The 18,211-nt window shown below is 37.2% G+C and overlaps 1 protein-coding gene across 1 annotated transcript in view; it reads right to left on the reverse strand.

Moving 5' to 3' along the window:
- STXBP3 (syntaxin binding protein 3) overlaps window positions 1-9,738 on the reverse strand; it is a 59,608-nt gene extending 49,870 nt beyond the window's left edge. The window contains exons 1-4 of the mRNA XM_075182610.1: window positions 9,606-9,738; window positions 8,641-8,690; window positions 6,527-6,608; window positions 3,971-4,047 (exon numbers count right to left, since the gene is read on the reverse strand). Coding sequence (XP_075038711.1) covers window positions 3,971-4,047; window positions 6,527-6,608; window positions 8,641-8,690; window positions 9,606-9,651 — 255 coding nt within the window. The 5' untranslated portion in view covers window positions 9,652-9,738. The remainder of the gene's footprint in view (window positions 1-3,970; window positions 4,048-6,526; window positions 6,609-8,640; window positions 8,691-9,605) is intronic.
- Window positions 9,739-18,211: the final 8,473 nt, after the last annotated feature.

Here is an 18,211-nt window from a genome sequence, read left to right on the forward strand (position 1 = left end):
AGTTTAAGGTACAAGAACTAAGCTGCCATGGAAGGAATCAAGAAACAGAAATGAAAAGAGAAAATTATTTCATTTTCTCTCCCCGTGGCAGTAGACATTAAAGGGCCCGCACCCAAACAGAAAATGAATTCCTAGGTTGGGGTAACTACAGTATGCATTACAAAATCCCACCACTTTGCATATTTACTCAAAAATGGCTTGCGCTTTCTCTGCTTATCACTTTGCTATGGCTCTGCTTTGTATACCCTGATGATGCAGTCTGGGTATCCTTATTTGGGACTTGCCATTTTCAAAATTCCCTCTGGCAGATAAAGCAGTCTGGGACACACATCAATGGTGGGGAAGCCTGGTGAGATCTCTGGTCAATCTGCCACTGATAGGATCTTTGAGTGGGCCCAGTCTTCCAGAGTGATAATAATTGCATCTTCGGGACAGTACCCAAGCTTATTGAAAACTTCTCTTTAAAAAGGGGAAATTTTCTCCAGACACCTTCCATTCACTTGTGTTTTCTTCAAAGCTTGACATTCCTTGGAAAACACATCTTGGATCGCCTGATCAAAATGTTCTCCCATTCTTAGGTCTGGATTTACACAGACTACACCTGCATCATCTGAGTTTTTATGGTCTTCAATATTAAACATTCCTGTAATAAAATACTTCTTTACATCTCCCAACACTTGCTCAATGAACAATCCTCCATTAAAAAGGGTGGTTAACTTCTATAAGAAACCCATTAACCAGAATACTAGTCTATGCTCAATTTGAGCTCTCAATTGATTTAATTCTTGCAAATTCTTTAAATCTTCTTTAGTTACAACTGTGTTTTCAATAGATTTTTTTATTTTTAAATCCACCTGCATACTGCTTTGGTGGCTGGGACTGCTCTCTCTTATCCTTCCGTTAACAGTTGTCACAAATTACCTTTTTAGATTCATAGTGCAGTACAAAATTGCAAGCAGCACAAGCTTTGATCGAGGTCTGTATGTCTTACTCGTGTCTGGTTTTAATAGTTTTCACAAGTATCCTGCAGAAAAATCTAGGCTTATTTATTTTCTATTTTAACTTGCAGAGGGTGGCAACGTTCCCTTGCATTCTGAAGTCTTGCAGTTTCTGTCTGTCAGCGTCTAAAGCCGACACTATGATCAGGTATGAGGGTACATACACAGGCTTTTCAACTCCTCGCTGACACCCTCTCACAGCACTCTTCAAGTTTCATTCCCCCAGGTGGATCCTGAAAAATCAGGTAAGCCCCACCAAAAGAAAATAAAATCTACCTATGAACCTACCATCAGCAAGAAAGGGAACATTTATTTCCTGTCTGTCCTCAAGGATTAACCCATTAGTGTCTGGAGAAAGCAAAATTATAAATGGAAATAAAAAGAACAAACAAAACTAAAAAAGTACAACATTTTCATGTTTTTTTTTTACAAAGTATGAAGGGCTCACTGACTCATGTTTACTGTATGTTAGACCCAGAGTTTGGAGGATTTTTGAGAAGCCTTTAGAAATGTAACAGGGCTGTGAACCATAAGAGTGTTTGGTAGTTCAACAAAGTAGTAGTAAGGGTCAAGGGATATTTTATGTTCAGGTTTGCAGCAAACCCTGCAGTAAAGGGCCTGCTGATCCAAACAACAAGTGGAAGCTTGATGAATTCAGAGTACAGGAGAGAGCAGGATGTTGAAAGGGTTAATTACAAATATGTTTACATTAGCATTTATTATGTAGAATTGAAAGAAAGAACACCTCTTCAAAAATGTTAATATAAAATATTTTAAAACGTCTCTTTAACCTATATCAATCTTTATTCTCAAATATGAGCTGGCGTCGCAGGAAAATTACCAAACAAATTATTTCTATTTAAATGTATAAAACAATGTTTTGGTCTATAAATGTTCTCATAGCAAAATATTGTTATGCTAGGTTGAAGTTTATGTATTCGTAATTGTACAGTATAGATATGACTGTGTTTGATGGCTCCAAAAATGGGATTTTTGTACTTATGTTAAATACTTTTTGCTTAATCTATGGGGGACATTGGAAGCTTTGGGTATAGATGTGGGAGGAGCTCTGGCATATTAAGTGATTCTTCAGTAAGACAAGCCCCCTTCTATACCTCTGCTGGCTGTCAGTAACCCCAGTTTAAGCCCCAAACAGGAGCCTAACAGGGAGAGGGGGAGCGAGAAAACAGAACAAATAGAGCAAAACAGGGATAGCATCCTGTGTCCCCCATGGATTAAGACAAAAATGCTATTTTCTGATTCATTCTACGGGGTACACTGGAGACATCCCCAAAGTTGTCCCTAAGGGAGGAAACCCTCCTTAACAGTTCGTAGTACTTTGCTACCAAACTTAGCATCTCTAGATGCAAAAGTGTCAAATCTATAGTTTCGTAAAAATTTGCTATGAAGACTATGTAGCTGCCATGCACAGCTCCTCAGCAGAAGCACCGAGCCGCACCACCATCCTGGAGGACCCATAGAGTGGGTAGAATGGGCGATCACATCTCTGCGACAGGATGATCCTCACTGATGTAAACCTGACGGATTACAGCCTTAATCCAACTGGTAATACATTAGAGGTTGGGCAGACTCTCTTCTGTGTATCATACAGGACCAAGAGATCGTCTGAAAAGCTTGCATTCTTGGTCCTCTGAATGTAGATCTGCAAGGTGAGTTTCAGTTCCAGCCAATTTAAAGATGTATCCTTCTGGTGAAAGGAAGAATTTCCTGGTGTAAATGGAACCTGGAGACCACCTTCGGTTGGAACGAAGGTTTCATCCTGAGAAATGCCACATCCTTGTGGAACATCAAGAAAGGGGATTGGCAAGACAAGGCAACCGATTCAGAGACACTGCAAGGACCCTTACCTCAGGCAGATAACTCTGGGTGCGGTATGTCTGCCTAATCCTCCTCCCTTCATGGTGATCGGTGGCGGCGCTGGAATCCTCGGTAACTGCCTGTAGCGATAGTGACCGGGTTCCCCGCGGAGGTAATCTACCGAGGAAAGCTGGCAGGATCCTTCCCCTTACAGCCTTGACCCTCAGCACCGGGGAGATCTCCCAGCGCAATAAATACAATGCAAAGAAAATAAATTAAATCAAACATAAAAATAGTGGGGGCTGTCTGAGAAGCCCCAGAAAAAGTGCCAAGTCCTGCAGGCACTTAATCTAAAATGGCGTTACTGTCAGCCAGTAGAGATATAGAGGGGGAGGAGCTTGTCTTACTGCAGAGTTATTTAAAGTGCCAAAACACCTTGAGTTAGGAGAAAAATGTTTACATTATGCTTTTATATAATAAAAGGATTGTTCTGATTATTTACAAACCTAACTGTTAGTCCTTTTCCGTTACAATGTTTTAAATGCTTTTTAACTACTTGATCTTGTGAACACTTAATTTGTGTTGCTAAAGCTCAACTAGAAAAATTATACACTTAAAGAATATCACATTTTAGTTAATGGTTTAAAATATTTCCTCTTAAATGGAGCACAAAATATGTATGCAGTTCACTTCAGCTGGAAGGAAGAGAGCGATCAGTGCACTCAGTGAAAAGTTGGGCAGGAGATTCAAACTCCTGCTCAAAATATAGATCGTGAACGCAGCTCCTGAATGAACAGGAGCCATGACCGTTACAGTCAAAAAAGCTGTTCACAACATGCCCTATCCTAGTTGCCTGCAGAATTAGGACATTTTAAATACAGCAACACTGGCAGCTCTCATCTCTGGCTGTAAGCACTGCAGGACCCACAGTTGCTTTCCAGTAAAGCCGTGAGAATCTAGACGAGGGAGAACAACCTCACTGAAGGAGCATGTAGGAAAGTGTGCACATCTAAATTAGCAAATTTATTGTACAACTTTTTACAATCTACTTTATGGCATTCGTACTTTGATTATACTAAGTCATAAGAAAGATGTTATATCCAACAAGCTATAACAACAAATATTGGTGAGGCGAAATGAGATGGTATACAAACCTTTTCATTGGGGGATATAAAGTAAATGGCTTTTAAATCTAGAACAGGTTGTCTGATCTTATAGATGTCTTCCACAACTAGAGAAAGATAAAAAAAAAAAAACATAAACACACACACACATACATATTATATATTACATTTTTATCAAAGCTAATGCTTGTAAAGCTAACATACATTTAAAATATTTGCTTCTCTGTTTCCTGAGTATTTAAAATATTTTCTTGCCATAACACAAATAGAATTTTGTGATTGATTTACCTGTTCACCACGTGACAGGTACAAACAGTTTTATAGCGTCTGATTACCAATAAGAGCGCAAACAAGTATTAAAAAAGACAAGTAACTGCTTCAGGTAAAGTGCTTTTCTACAGATATTTCAATTACTTTGCCCTCAAGAATCAAACTTTTTTAGAGCTTCTATTCCAACAGGAACATTTTCTTACATCTACAAGACAAATATAAGCAACATCAAAAAATGAGTAATTTGTGCAGAAACAGTTGGGCAGTATTACAATGTTGATCCATATTTTATGTCATGGATTAGATTCCGTTACACAAAGAATTCTAATTATTGGTAGAGCCTAGAGATAAATGTGAATTATGAAATAGAATTTGTCAAGCTCATGAAACATAACCATATTAGCATTTATAATAAACAATTAAAATCCTCTTCGCTGAACAGTAGTAATATATCCACTCTTTCAAAAAATTTCAAGAATCTCGCTTACCTGAAATAACAGGTTGAGACATGTTCAATGGTTACCAGTTAATTTAAAAAACAGCATTAAATATATTTTTTTCTGCCTTTGGACAAGGCACTGTTAATCAAGGATTGTGCTGCCACAAAGGTATTTAGCAAGTCTTTGTTCCTCCTCCCTAAGTCTCAGAATTACAAATAGAGGGTAAATGCATTTTGCATTACACATACTGGGCCTCACTTAACGTTAGGAACAAATTCGGCTAGAAAGTGCAATTTTGGTTGTCGGCACAACCATGTTGGAGAGGGGATAAATGTAAAATGTGCAGAAGGATTTATAGTTCAGAGATTTAGCTCAACATCAGTGTAAAAATACTATAAAGCTGGCCACTATGCGAGTGTTGCATGCATACAAAAGGAACAAAATTTAAATAAATAACAAACATAGTTTGCCCAGATGCAAATTTGCACCCATCAACTTTAAGAAAGGCCCACTGTGTAGAGTGGCCTATTTATCCAACTGCCTAAATATAAGACTATTTACAGAGACTGGTGGCTCTCCAAATCAAGAAATCCCTTTAAGCTCTTGTGGTTCAAAGGGCAAGGCATGCTGGGACTTGTAGCTTTCCATCAGCTGGAGAGTCAAAGGGTGCTTAAAAAGATATACTGCATCATGATAAATTCAGTGCATTAAAAATGATTTCCAAAATAACGTATTACGAAAAAAATAAAGATAAGTGGTAGACCAGGTTTAGTCTACACACCTCAATTGAAATTGCAGGTGTTTGTGATATAAAGCCTAAAATCAAGATAAATCATGTCAGACCTTTTTCCACCTTTAATGTAATCCTGCAACCAACAGAAAAAAGAATTGAAAATACATAATACCTACAATACTATGGTTGCGAAAGTGTGCACACCCCTAAAGTAATGCTAATACAGCAGGGAGTCTTTTTGAATAAGTCTCTAACACATTTCTACACCTGGACTTTGCAATTCTATCTCACTCTTCATCTTTAGCTTTCTAACAGAGGCCATGAGGTTTCATCTTGATATTTGGAGCCGTCCATTATGCCTTTTCCCACTTTCAACAATGAGATCCAATAGATGTTTTGAAAGCTTCTTGCAGGCCATTGGCTATCCCTGTAGGGTGCAGCCAAGAGAACTGCGATTCAATCCCACAGGAACATCTGATCTTTATTGTGGGTTAATCAAAATCACTTTGCAGGCGGTTACCTCTACAGTTCAATTACAAAAGTATGTGCACAGTTACGCCACCTGGGTTTTCACTAAAAATTATCTATTTCTTTTTCACTTGAAGAGGTGGAAAAAGGTCTGAAATAATTTATCTGAATTTCAGTCACATACACCTGCAAATTCAAAGTGTGGAGAGTGTTGACTTTTTATATCCACTATACTTAACATGTGGTTTGGCAATAAACAACATACTACGTGCGCTGATATGAAATTTTTTATATTTTTTGCTGTAGACCATGCCCACTACAGACTGTTGTACCCAATTTAATAGCTTTATGTCCACCATATACAGCATCTCCTTAGCTTGCCTACTGCCACCACAACTAGAGATTCACACTGCCAGTTCTCCTTCTGACAGCAGGAGTGATGAAGCCATGGAAAGAGCAACTACACTGATAAAGGGGCTCCCAGCTATAAAGTTTTAATTAAGTTAAGCTCTTATGGAGAACAATAAATTAATATTAAGTAAACATTGTCAGTCACTAAAATGAAAATAATAATTTAATGCGACAGGTCCACTAGTGCCTATTACTGGTGTCATGAATGCAACATGTTATCCTATTCTACACAAATACTTTGTGCAGGGTTTTAGTAGTTTTTACCTGTAATGCCTTCTTTCAGTAGATCTGTCATTTTGCAACATGATGTTAACAACTTGGTAGTAAACTGATCTAGGAGTAGAATCTGAATGGAAAAGACAGACAATTCAATATATGTGTCTTAGTAATTATATAATAAAGTAGAATAAAAATAGAATAAAAGGACTTGTACAAGGGTGTAGAAATATATCTAAACGGGCTGCAAAAGCATATAATTATAACCTTTGAAATAACACTTTTTAGCTATAAATTTCTACAATAAGCAGAAGTGACTAGCGGACACAAAGTGGTACACAGCAAAACAGGCACAGTGGTGAAATGACTAAAATGGAAAGCATTAGCCAATGTGGATACACCCATGGAAAGTCAAGAGATTTATACTAGAAATATATGATCAATCACTAGCGTAGAACAGTAGCCCTATTTTAAGCTGATGGTTACAGTATATACTAAATCTGATCTCACACAGTTTTGTTTTTTTTTACTTTTTTGATCTTATAGGTGGGGTCCTTTTTTCTTTCAATGTTTAAACGTATTGTGTTAACAATTGTTTGTGCTATTGATCTCCAATTCCGTAGTAAGTAATAGAAAACAATTCACAATTGCCAGGGATTACTATTTCTATTTTTATCTCTTTTACATCTGTCATGAATTTATGCCACTTATCACAGATATTAGCTGCAATCCTAGCACATGTAAGTAGAACAAATATAAGACAATTGCACATATTTTTACACCTGTTCTACAAAAGATTATATCTGTTGTATGAAACATATTAACTACACATTCTGCTGTTGCATTGGTTATACTTGACCAATAAATATGGTACTAGAGGATGCAGTTTTAGCATTTGACTATTGCTTTAAAAATGATCAAGTACAGTAATTTTCTGGAAATATTTATGTGGTTTTTTTTTTGTTTTTTTTAAATGTCCCTTATTCTTAAAAGGTATGGAAAGATTTTGTTTATTTTGAAGTGACTAAAGGCAAAAACATTTTCTTTGTTTAAGGCGGCAAACCCACATAGTTTCTTTAAATAGTTAAGTATGATTTAAGCATGCATCCGATAGCCCATTTACTTAGCTGTCCTGCTAATAATCAATATATCCTTTTCTAAATATCTCTGGAGGGCAGAGAACTATGGTTGCCAGACACACACACTATTAATTCAATTTTAGACAAATAAAAAGGGAAAATAATATAGGGTTAGCATCCCTTTAAGTACCAAGTGATCTTTGCCAGAGAGGGAAGGGATTACTATAGCAACAAATGGTTTATTTGTGGCAATTAAACTGACATGGGGCTAGATTTACTAAACTGCGGGTTTGGAAAAGTAGGGATGTTGCCTATAGCAAGCAATCAGATTCTAGCATTCATTTAATTAGTGCATTCTACTAAATGACAGCTAGAATCTGATTGGTTGCTATAGGCAACATCTCCACTTTTTCAAACCTGCAGTTAGTAAATATAACCCCTAGTATTGAAAAAATACCTGTTTCCTGGTCTAGGTGTTTTGCTTTCTGCACTATGTAGTTAGTAAAAACAAATCAAATACATGAAACCACATTTGCTCAGCAGACACCATTTTATTCAAAACATTGATTATGCACTTGGCTGTCTCCCGGACAGGCTTCCTTCAGTCCACATAGCAGGAGAGCAGAGGAAGTAGGTCTCACTGCTACTATCACAACGCGGCTCTCCATCCAATTAAAGCTTACAGACTGTACTGTATTCGCTCCAGGGCTAGCTTCCTCTAAACATCCTACTATGTGGGCTGTAGAGAGCCAGCCAGGGAGAGAGTACAGTATGCTGAACAATAGGCTCTTTCCTACGCAAATGAATTCTACATAAGCAGAAGGCACTATGAAATAAATGGGGGGGAGGGGAGAAATAACAATAACAAAAAACATCAGAGGACCCGATGACAAACTTTCATTAAAAACTGTTACGAAAACAATGGGGAGGGGGTTATTAAAACGTTCACAATTACCTGTAGATGAAAAAATGAAGTGCTGTCCACAGTAAGTCACATTTTAATAAACTACAAACAATGCATGAAGAGTGCTAAATAGATAGAGACAGAATCCATTTATTAAGGTTTATAGAGAAATACCTTACCTTCCATTCATTTTCTTTTCTACAATCATCAAATATTTCAGTTTTGATCTCTGCAATACAGACAAATCTATCTGATTTACCAAACACAATGATTTGACAAGAAAATCAATTACTAATAGACAAATGATGCACTTTACTTTAACACCAAGTGTACTGATAGACAAGTTTAAAAACAAATGGGTGTGCATTCAAAGTTCAAAAAACAGAGTAAGGTAGTTGTCAATGGAGTATATCATGTGTCCAGCATTTCCCCAGACAGACCCTTTTCTACCCAAAATCTAATTCACAAGACTTATTTTTCCAGAATGTAAATTCCCCAAATTAACATAACAAGGGGAATAGGCTCCTATAACTGTTTTACCATATTTGGGAATCACTAAATTGATCATATGGCTTTATCAAACTTGTACACACACCTTTTAATAAATTGTACACTTATCTGTCACATTTTCTCATAATTTCCATGAATATAGGGCAATATTATCACTTGTGTCCAATAAAATAGTTGTGTTGAGAACAGTAAAATCATTCAGTAACAAGTTATAATTGGTAACAGTCACTATATAAGCCCCCTATTAAATGCCTATATTACGTTGTACGTATATGTACGTCCGTGATTAGCATGCTGAGGTCATTAAATCAGCTTACAAAAGCAAAACCTCAGAAAGTTGCACCCTCCAAACCAAGTGGGCACTTATTTAACAGTCACTTTTGTGATGAAGGGCAGGAAACAGGACTCATACAAGTGGTCCCTGTACTAATAACACAACAACACAGGGCAATAGGAAAGTTGGGCACACACGAAATCTAGTACAGCGTAATGCTTCATTATGAAAATCTTGTTCATGATGTATTCTGACGTCACATGTGCCATATGATGTCACGGTGAAGTGGCAGGTCCCAAAACCAGTGGTCCGTCCTCCAATGTATTATTTGAATTAAAACGATTACCTATATATACTCACTTTGCCATACTGAGTGTTTCAATCCTGTTTCAGTGGTCGGAGCCATATTTGTTGCCAGAGCCAAAGTAACTGGCACCTGAGAACCGCTTCTTAGGCCTGGTGAACCTGAAGTGACGGACGGGTACGTCACGGCTGTGTATCTGAAATCCTCTAGACATTAGAAGGAGAACTAATGGTTACCTTTCTGTTCCCGAAAACGGTCTCCGGAAAAATGGCCGCCGCAAGCAAATAGATCAACCCTAGAAAAGTAATTTGACACTATGCCATCGCTAGCTTTTGTGTATTCACACTTCCTAGATTTTACCTGAAATGTAACTTTAATTTTAGGAACATCATTTAGAAAAGTCTAAACAGCGTCGTCTGTGAAATTAATTGTACATGTTTACCAAAAATGTTTACAAAAAGAGAAAATAGAAATATCTAAAGGAAGGTAACTGTGTTATATCACGCTTACAGTGTCTCAAAATCATTTATATTGTATTTCTAAATAAAGTACTACAAGGAATTGTCAGATTATTATTGAGCACTGTTTTTTTATGACATGAAAATAAAACAATGTTTTTTTCTTACTGTCAGTACATTTTGTGATGTAAAATACATGACACATTGATGGGCTGGTTGGCTAGGGAAAGAAAGATTTTGTCCTTTACAAATGTCTACAGCTTTTTACATTTTTTATTATTTTAGTGTTGCTTCTAACATGCAAATACCTAAGAATGAGAGGAGACCTAGGGGCAAATGTATCAGATTGTGATTTTTGCAAATCCCAGATATCCAGCATCTTTGCATGGTAAATTTAAAGCGGTAACGGCTTTAAAGCATACTTGCTGACTTTTGATATCGGTCCCCGGGAGAGCCCAGAGGACAGGTCTTGTGACAGGGAGTAGGAGGGGGCATGTGGTGATGTTGTTGCGTCACCATAGCCCAGCTCCCTACTAGAAAATGCAGAAACTCATGACATTGAATAGTGTGGGTGGGGCTTAATGATATCATTAAGCTCCGCCTCTGCTGTTCAATGCAGTGAATTTCAGCATTTTATAGTGAATGCAGTCAGAATCTGGGAGGTCGACTACTCTCCCGGAAATTCCAGGAGAGTAGGCAAGTATGCTTTAAAGGCAAAACTTGCTTTAAATTTACCATGCAAATTCACCAGATATCAGCGATTTGCAAAACTATCGCTATTTCATACATTTACCCCCTGGATGAGTTTTTCTCCTGACTAATTATAATAAGTGCATTTGGAGGCCAAAACTTTCTGAACTTCGAAGGGCACTATAGACATATTGTGATGGGGCCTTCTATGCATTACCATAAAGTCATACGCACCATTATAATTATTACTGCTGTTGATTTGTAAGGCACAACAAGCTCCGCAGCGCTGGCTCCAGCTCCATTCGGTATCCAAAGGCAGAGTAGTAATTGCATTGGTTGTATTAGCTCATTAGTCTGAATTACGACTCTTCATTTCATCATCATTATTATTATTATTCATAGAACTTCCTGGATAAAATAGTAATTTGTTTTCCCTTTGGGACACGGTTCCCTGTTCTTTCGGGTCCCATAGCATGCAGGGCCATTTTTCCGACTGGGCACGATGGGCAGGTGCCCGGGGGCCCAGGGGGAAAAGGGGCCCAAGTCCAAGACGGGACTCCTGTAAAAAAAAAAAAATGTACCTTTTGCGGTCACCTGACCGTTCGGTCCGGCTCCCTCCCTGGTCCCCTCTTCCGTGCTGTGCTCGCAGTGAATGTCGGGCGTGATGATCATCACAACACTGAGGACCAAAGAAAGAAGAAAAGGGGATCGGATTTAGGCGATTGAAAGGTAAATTAAGGGGGCCCATATATATATATATATATATATATATATATATATAAAAAGTGATTTTATATATATATATATATATATATATAAATAGTGAAAAAGACAACGGCGCTCAGTGTAAATTAAAACAACACGTGAACAAACGTGCTCATAAGCATATAAAACCACATACAGTAGGCTGCTTCACTTTTTGTACATCAGATTGCAGATGTAAACCTATAGATAAAAATAGAAAAGAGAGAAGCGCCAAACATAGTGTATTATCACCAATTAATTAGTGTAGAAATAATTATTCCAGATTGGCCCCGTACCAGATTGCAGATGGTAAATTGCACATCTTTATGATATTCCACTGGAATCCAGAACTGGCCTCCGATTGGATTTCACACTAGGGCTCAAATGGAAATAGCAACACAATAGTGTAGTACATTCATAACAAATGCGTTGTTTCATAAAAAATAAGTGCGTTGTTTCATAAAAAATAATAAAATTTAATAGACATGGCACATTCCAAAAAGACAAATAAATTGCCCGTACATTGAATAAAATATAAGCAGGCTTATCTGTGATAGAAAATTCCAAAATAGTCCAAGCATAGACCGAAAATGGGATAGAGAATCCTTCTCCGCTGCTGGCTGGAACACACAGAGAAGAACACTGCCTCCTTGACGCGTTTCGTCCACAATAGACTTTATCAAAAGGGTGAGTATATATATATATATATATATATATATATGTAAAAATAAAAAAGTGATAGATATATATATATATATATATATATATATATACACATGGGTCCCGGTGCACTGCTTTGCCCGGGGGCCCATTCTGTTGTTAAGATGGCCCTGATAGCATGGAATGCTCTGCCTAAAGTCACACCCTGGAGTGCAAACCATAACCTTGGTAAGAGATATGAAGAACAATTAACAAAGTGACTAAAATATTGCTGACTACATTGTTCTTTATGAATTTATAGTGAACAAACTAATGAAAATAACTGTAGTTGCAGCCAAAATTCAGCTTTTTAAAATGGGACCTATACTGTCTGTGATAAAAAGTTGGCATGGTTATGTTAACAGAAAATTGAATGGCAGTATTTGTGAATATGTCTTAAAAAGACATGGCATTACAGAAAAAGCATGTACATGCACTTACATAAAATCCAGAGTGAGCACATAGCAAAAACCTGTCTGTCAGAAGAATCACACTATTATGAAATTGAAATACATTACAGGTTATTGGAAAAATGGAATGAAGAAGAAAGATGAATGATGATTCAATAAAAGTGCTTATGCCAGGTGTGTATAGTTGGCCAGAATGACACTTATTGAATAGTTCTTGTTCAAGCAGGTATTAATCCACTTGTGATGGCCTCCCGTCGGGCAAAACTTGTAATGGCAGGACAATGATATATTTTGTTTTGCTGCTGCACAGAAGAACAGTCTCAGGCTTACTTTAAATAGCTTTAAAAAGCCTTTAGGTACCCACAGTACCGCCTAATTTTCTTAGGTGGCAACTCAACGATAACATATCATGAGGCCTAGTGCTACTATTAGGCAAGCCTAGGCAGTTGCTTAAAACACTAAATGAGTGACATAATATTTTAAATGCTGTTGTGGCGCCCCACTCAGAGAGCCGGCCGCTGCCATGGAAGAAAAGAAGATAGCAGCTTCTTAGCTATTAGATGCTGATCCTCATTGTCAGTGAGATGCTGAGAGTGTGGTGCTTGACAATGATGTCACAACTCAGAGCTATAAATCCAGTCTGAGGAGCATAGGATGCCATGCCCACCTCATGCCTGGTAAGGTAAGAAGCAGCAGTGGTGGCACTACTCTGAAGTGGGAGAGGAGGGGCGGCACATCTGAGGGAGAGAGTGGCAACCCCTAAGATGCCCACAGAGCTTGCACTGGTACTGCAAGTAATGCACCTACCACAATACTTCATCAATGCAACTCACTACATTTGTACCACATTTGAAGGTAAATTCAGTTTTTTTATTACCCCATTTTGTTTGATGAAAACACCATATACTTTGCTCTTTCCTTTGTACATTTAACATACATAATATATGCAGATGTGTGAAAAAGATACTAATTTGTGCTATATTAGCAAAAGACTGGGTACACTCATTTTAATAGCTCTATTGCTATGAATTCAGATTTATATAATTATTAACATGGGTTTCATGAACATTGTACCCACTGTTGATTGATTTATGTTTAAAAATGCAATACCAAACACAGATGAAACCACTTGTCAAATGTAAATAGAAATGTACAAAATGTTTCAGTTTGCAATCAGGGTAATTGGGTGAATTGGGGTAAATCACACTGATTAGACACATGAGTGTCCCAGTGCCCCCTCACTCTCATGATTGGTCTAAGACATAAATGGGGCTAAACCAAGCAGTGTTTTAGGACATAAGGACAAAACCTGAACATTTTAAATTAATGGAGAGATGATTCTAAAGTGTAGGTTGTTTGTACTTGTATAGTTTTCACTGTTTCCACTATGATATTTTCAGATGGACCCGCCAACCCACAAATGTAGGCACATCCCACCTTTTATGGGGGGGGGGGGGGGTGTTTTCGAAGACTGGATATGCCATCTACAATTAGGTGCAAATGTGCTAAAAATGAGCGCTGGACAACTTTTTTCTTAATTTGCAAACGAGCCTTGCTGGTAGTTTCAGTCGCCCATACATTGGTAGAACCAGCAACTCCGCTCAAACTCAGAGTGACCAGATCGATGTTAAATGTGACTTGGAAATTGGAAAGATCTGGATATTCAGCTCTCAGGCCAAATAGCTGGGCATTGGGTCTGTTAGTGGATTATTTGTAAACTGCTGTTAATTCCAGGTTACACTTTGACCTTACAAAAGTTGTGAGTGTCCTGTATATTAATAGATAAATATACCTCTCAACAATCTTTAGTAAAATTGGGATATGTCTGACACCTCTGATCCTCCCTGACCACACTCTATTCTTTCTAGTCACGCACCCTATCTGCCAGGGTTAAACTGGCCTCTAAAAAGACATTATGCAAAATCTAAAGTGCTATTTTCTTTGTGTGTATACACTTTATATAAGAAAATCATTAAAGCTATTTTATATTTTGCATAATCTACTGTTTTTGTCTCCTTGTATACAAAATAAAAATAGTTGTGTAATTTTTTTCAGTGCTACATATCACACCACCTATACCAGTGCTTACTTTCCATAAATACTATGTGTACAATACTGTACTTGCAGGATGGATATAAGCAATATACATAGGATATTTACACTACTTTCAACATGTACTGCACAATGGCTTAATATTTTCATGAAAAGGGAAGTCTGTTCACTTTAGGATACAGTATCCCACAGTATATACCTTTGCAGCCTCCACCCTCATTCTATCAACAGACTGTAGGGAGGGATCCTAGACAGACCTGCATTCTTCATAGCACCTGTGAGCAGTAATTTATCTAGGAGTAGATTCAATACAAGGTAGAAGATGGCTAAAAGAACCTCACGTTATCTTTCCATTTTTCAACTTCTGCTTTATACTGTTATGGCCGTAAGTAAAATCTGATTCTTGTTTTATGTAGAATTATTATAATTTCTTTAATTTTCTCTTTAATTTTCTGTGGCATTGTACAATAATGGGTTTCATGAAGTGCTGCAACATTTATAAACCAGTACAATCTGTGATTGCTCATTCTCAGCAGGAAAGGTTAACAATTTCTGTATATTATTACAATATCATATTTGCGGTCTTGATAAAATTCCCTGAAGCCTCTCAACCATGTCCCTTGGAAATTAACGTAACAGATATTCTTTAGCAAACTAAACAAATTGAAATATTACAACATGTAATTTTAATTGTTGTGAAACACAGTATGGAAAAAAAGAATAAAAAGCAAACTAAGAGTTTTTAAACAGCGTAATTGTCATAATTTGCTATAGATTTTTTCAGAATGGCAGAATTCACTATGCTTTATAATTACCTTAGTACTATTTAATGCATTATCACTTATAGGCAACCTATGTTTTAAATTATTGTTGAGTGGAAGGTGACCTGTTTTACATTTATACATTTTAATGTTATAATTGAATTAATTCCTGTTGGTTATAAATTGCCATACCTATATGAATGTATTAGGTGAAGACTGGCTCCTTAGAGGACATGTAAAATATCTGGTTGTTTTGCAGGCTAAAAAAAGTTCTGTTGGTACCCACTAAACTAGGATTGCCTCCTAAAATGTGCAGTCTTTACCCCCAGAATTTCATTACAATATCTCCTCCTGCAAAATAAAATCTTGTTTTAGCATTTGGGTGCAAATCAGCATTGTCTGTGGAACACCTTTATCTGCCCATGACCTGACACTTACTCCCAGCCACAATAAGTATAATAACTGCACTAGGTATTTGAATAATGAAACATCCCCCAATCTATTCATCAACATAAATTCAATGATACCATCTATATTGTTATATGAGAGGTGCACCCTATCACCTAAAGCAGATTCAGAAGGCATCAGGCAAGAAAAAAAGAGGTGTATGCAGGGGCACTCTGATTTCCTCCCGACCACAGTGGCTGGGTCTTGACATATTAATTGATCAACGTACCTAAAAAAAAAATAGGAGCTTGACATAAAAAAAGATTAAAAAAAGGCAGTTGCTCCACATTCATGAAAGATGCCAGCTGTATTTTGAGCAAAAAAAAGTACATTAAATGCATTAAATCTATTATGTGTCACTCTCGCTTTAACAGCACTTTTGGCCTATCTTTCAAATTATCATTATAAAGAGTGAGAACTGTACTGTCATCTTTACTGGATGCAATATAGTGTCCTTGTTGTTACTTATTTGTGCTTTAGTTTAAACAAATTAAAAAATCTTGTAAATAAAATTAGCAATTTTTTATGAATAAATAAGTATGGTTGTGATATTGTTAATTATCATTTGTATATTGTATTTTTAAAGTATATTATATTACACTCTGTGCTTCTATAGCATACATGCCAACATAGGCCACACCCCTAATCCACACAAACCACGCCGACTCCACACAAACCATGCCCAAGTCTTGTGAGACCACATAGCTTTCTGGGACGGCTACCATCAGCCTTTCAGGTCACCGCTAAAAATTGGGACAGTTGGCGGTATCAACACATCACATAGTGTGCAAGGGAAAAAAAATCAGTTATTATTTTTAGGGATTTATGCCTGATGCCTCTCATTTGTTGGGACTCTCATCCTTTTGTCAAGTTGCAGTGTATGTCACTAAAAAGGTGGAAAATAAAAGTAATCACAATTATTTTATTACATACTGAAATAGGCAGATCATTATGTGATATTTTAAAGGCACCTATGATTTTAAGTGAGGTTAATTGTTTCATGTCAGGCGTGGTTGTATAAAAGGGAGAGTTACTGAGTTGAAAATATTTCTGAATTTTACTTTCTCCCTGCTGGATCATAGCTGACTTTGGTGGAAGCATTAGCAGTTATCAAGGCTTCATTTGTTGTATATTACAATCGGAAGGTGGAAAGGTCATTCCTAAAGTCTGAGCCAGATCTGCCCTATCTGGTCTGTCACCAGTTAAAATCTTTCTTCTGTTCATGAATGAACAGATTCAGAAAACATCTATGCAGAGGAAATATTTGCTAAATACCTGTTCTGCTTCTTACAGGCAGTTGAGATTTACCTTTCCAGCTATGGGACTGCTAATTAAATTTTTGAATATTATGCATTATGTCAAAATAAATAACAAAACATACATTGCTATGCTAATTAGTTTTGACTAAAAAAACACTTGCTATTTAAAAGCAAAAGCAATGTAAAGATAACTAGTTTTACAGGGAGGAAATATTAAAAATTTATCAGATGCTCTAGGGACTCTGTTGCAAATCCCCTTTCAAAAAAAAAGATTCTGCTATGCAGGGAAGAAGCCAATGAAGCAAAACCTACAAATATATTAAAATAGAGTGGTCTATTTATTAAGAATCCAATGATAACAAGAAAATATTTTATTGGTCAATTTTTTAAAGAAAAGGACACAGGGACTGCTGAGCGATGCTCAGCTCCCCAGTGATACTGGCTGGCAGCGTTGAGCCGGCATGCTGGATTAGGCATGCGAACTGGAACTGGAAGACTGGACTTGGGCTTCCAGTTCCAGATTCTACAAAAGAAAAGTATTAAAGTTAAAAAATGAAAAATAAATAACAAAATGTAAAAAAAATAATCAAAGCAAAACAGAAAAAAGCTTTAATAAGCATTTTTTTTCCTGTGAGCACAGTCTCCCAAAATAGCGTTAGCAACCAGAGGACAGCTGTAGTACTTGATAAATAAAGGGATGCATTATAAGTGGACCCCCCAGGTGATGTCTGTCCGCATTTAGTACATAGGGATAAGTTCAGTTTAAGATGTTGGTGAGATATCCAAATTGAAAAGGAAGATACGAATTAGGAAATATGAGCTGAGAAATAGAGACATTAATTTCAGTATTGTAAATATGAAGATGGTACTGAAAACCATAGTAGTTAGCAGTGTCGGACTGGGGCATGAAGGGCCCACCGGGGGAATTCAGTGATAGGGACCCACTATATTGGGGTGTGGCCAACTTTGAGTGGGTGTGGCCAGTAAAGGGGGTGTGGTCAGGCCATGGAGGACAACTTATAGCACTATTTTAAATGTGCACCTTTTTGGATGCAATGCATTAGACCCTGCCCATTCTACTGGTAGGGAACTACATGGGACCCATTAATAAAACACTTGTGGTTTGGAAGAAACTCCAGTAC

Source organism: Mixophyes fleayi, chromosome 8, assembly GCF_038048845.1.
Source record: "Mixophyes fleayi isolate aMixFle1 chromosome 8, aMixFle1.hap1, whole genome shotgun sequence".
Lineage (NCBI taxonomy): Eukaryota > Metazoa > Chordata > Amphibia > Anura > Limnodynastidae > Mixophyes > Mixophyes fleayi.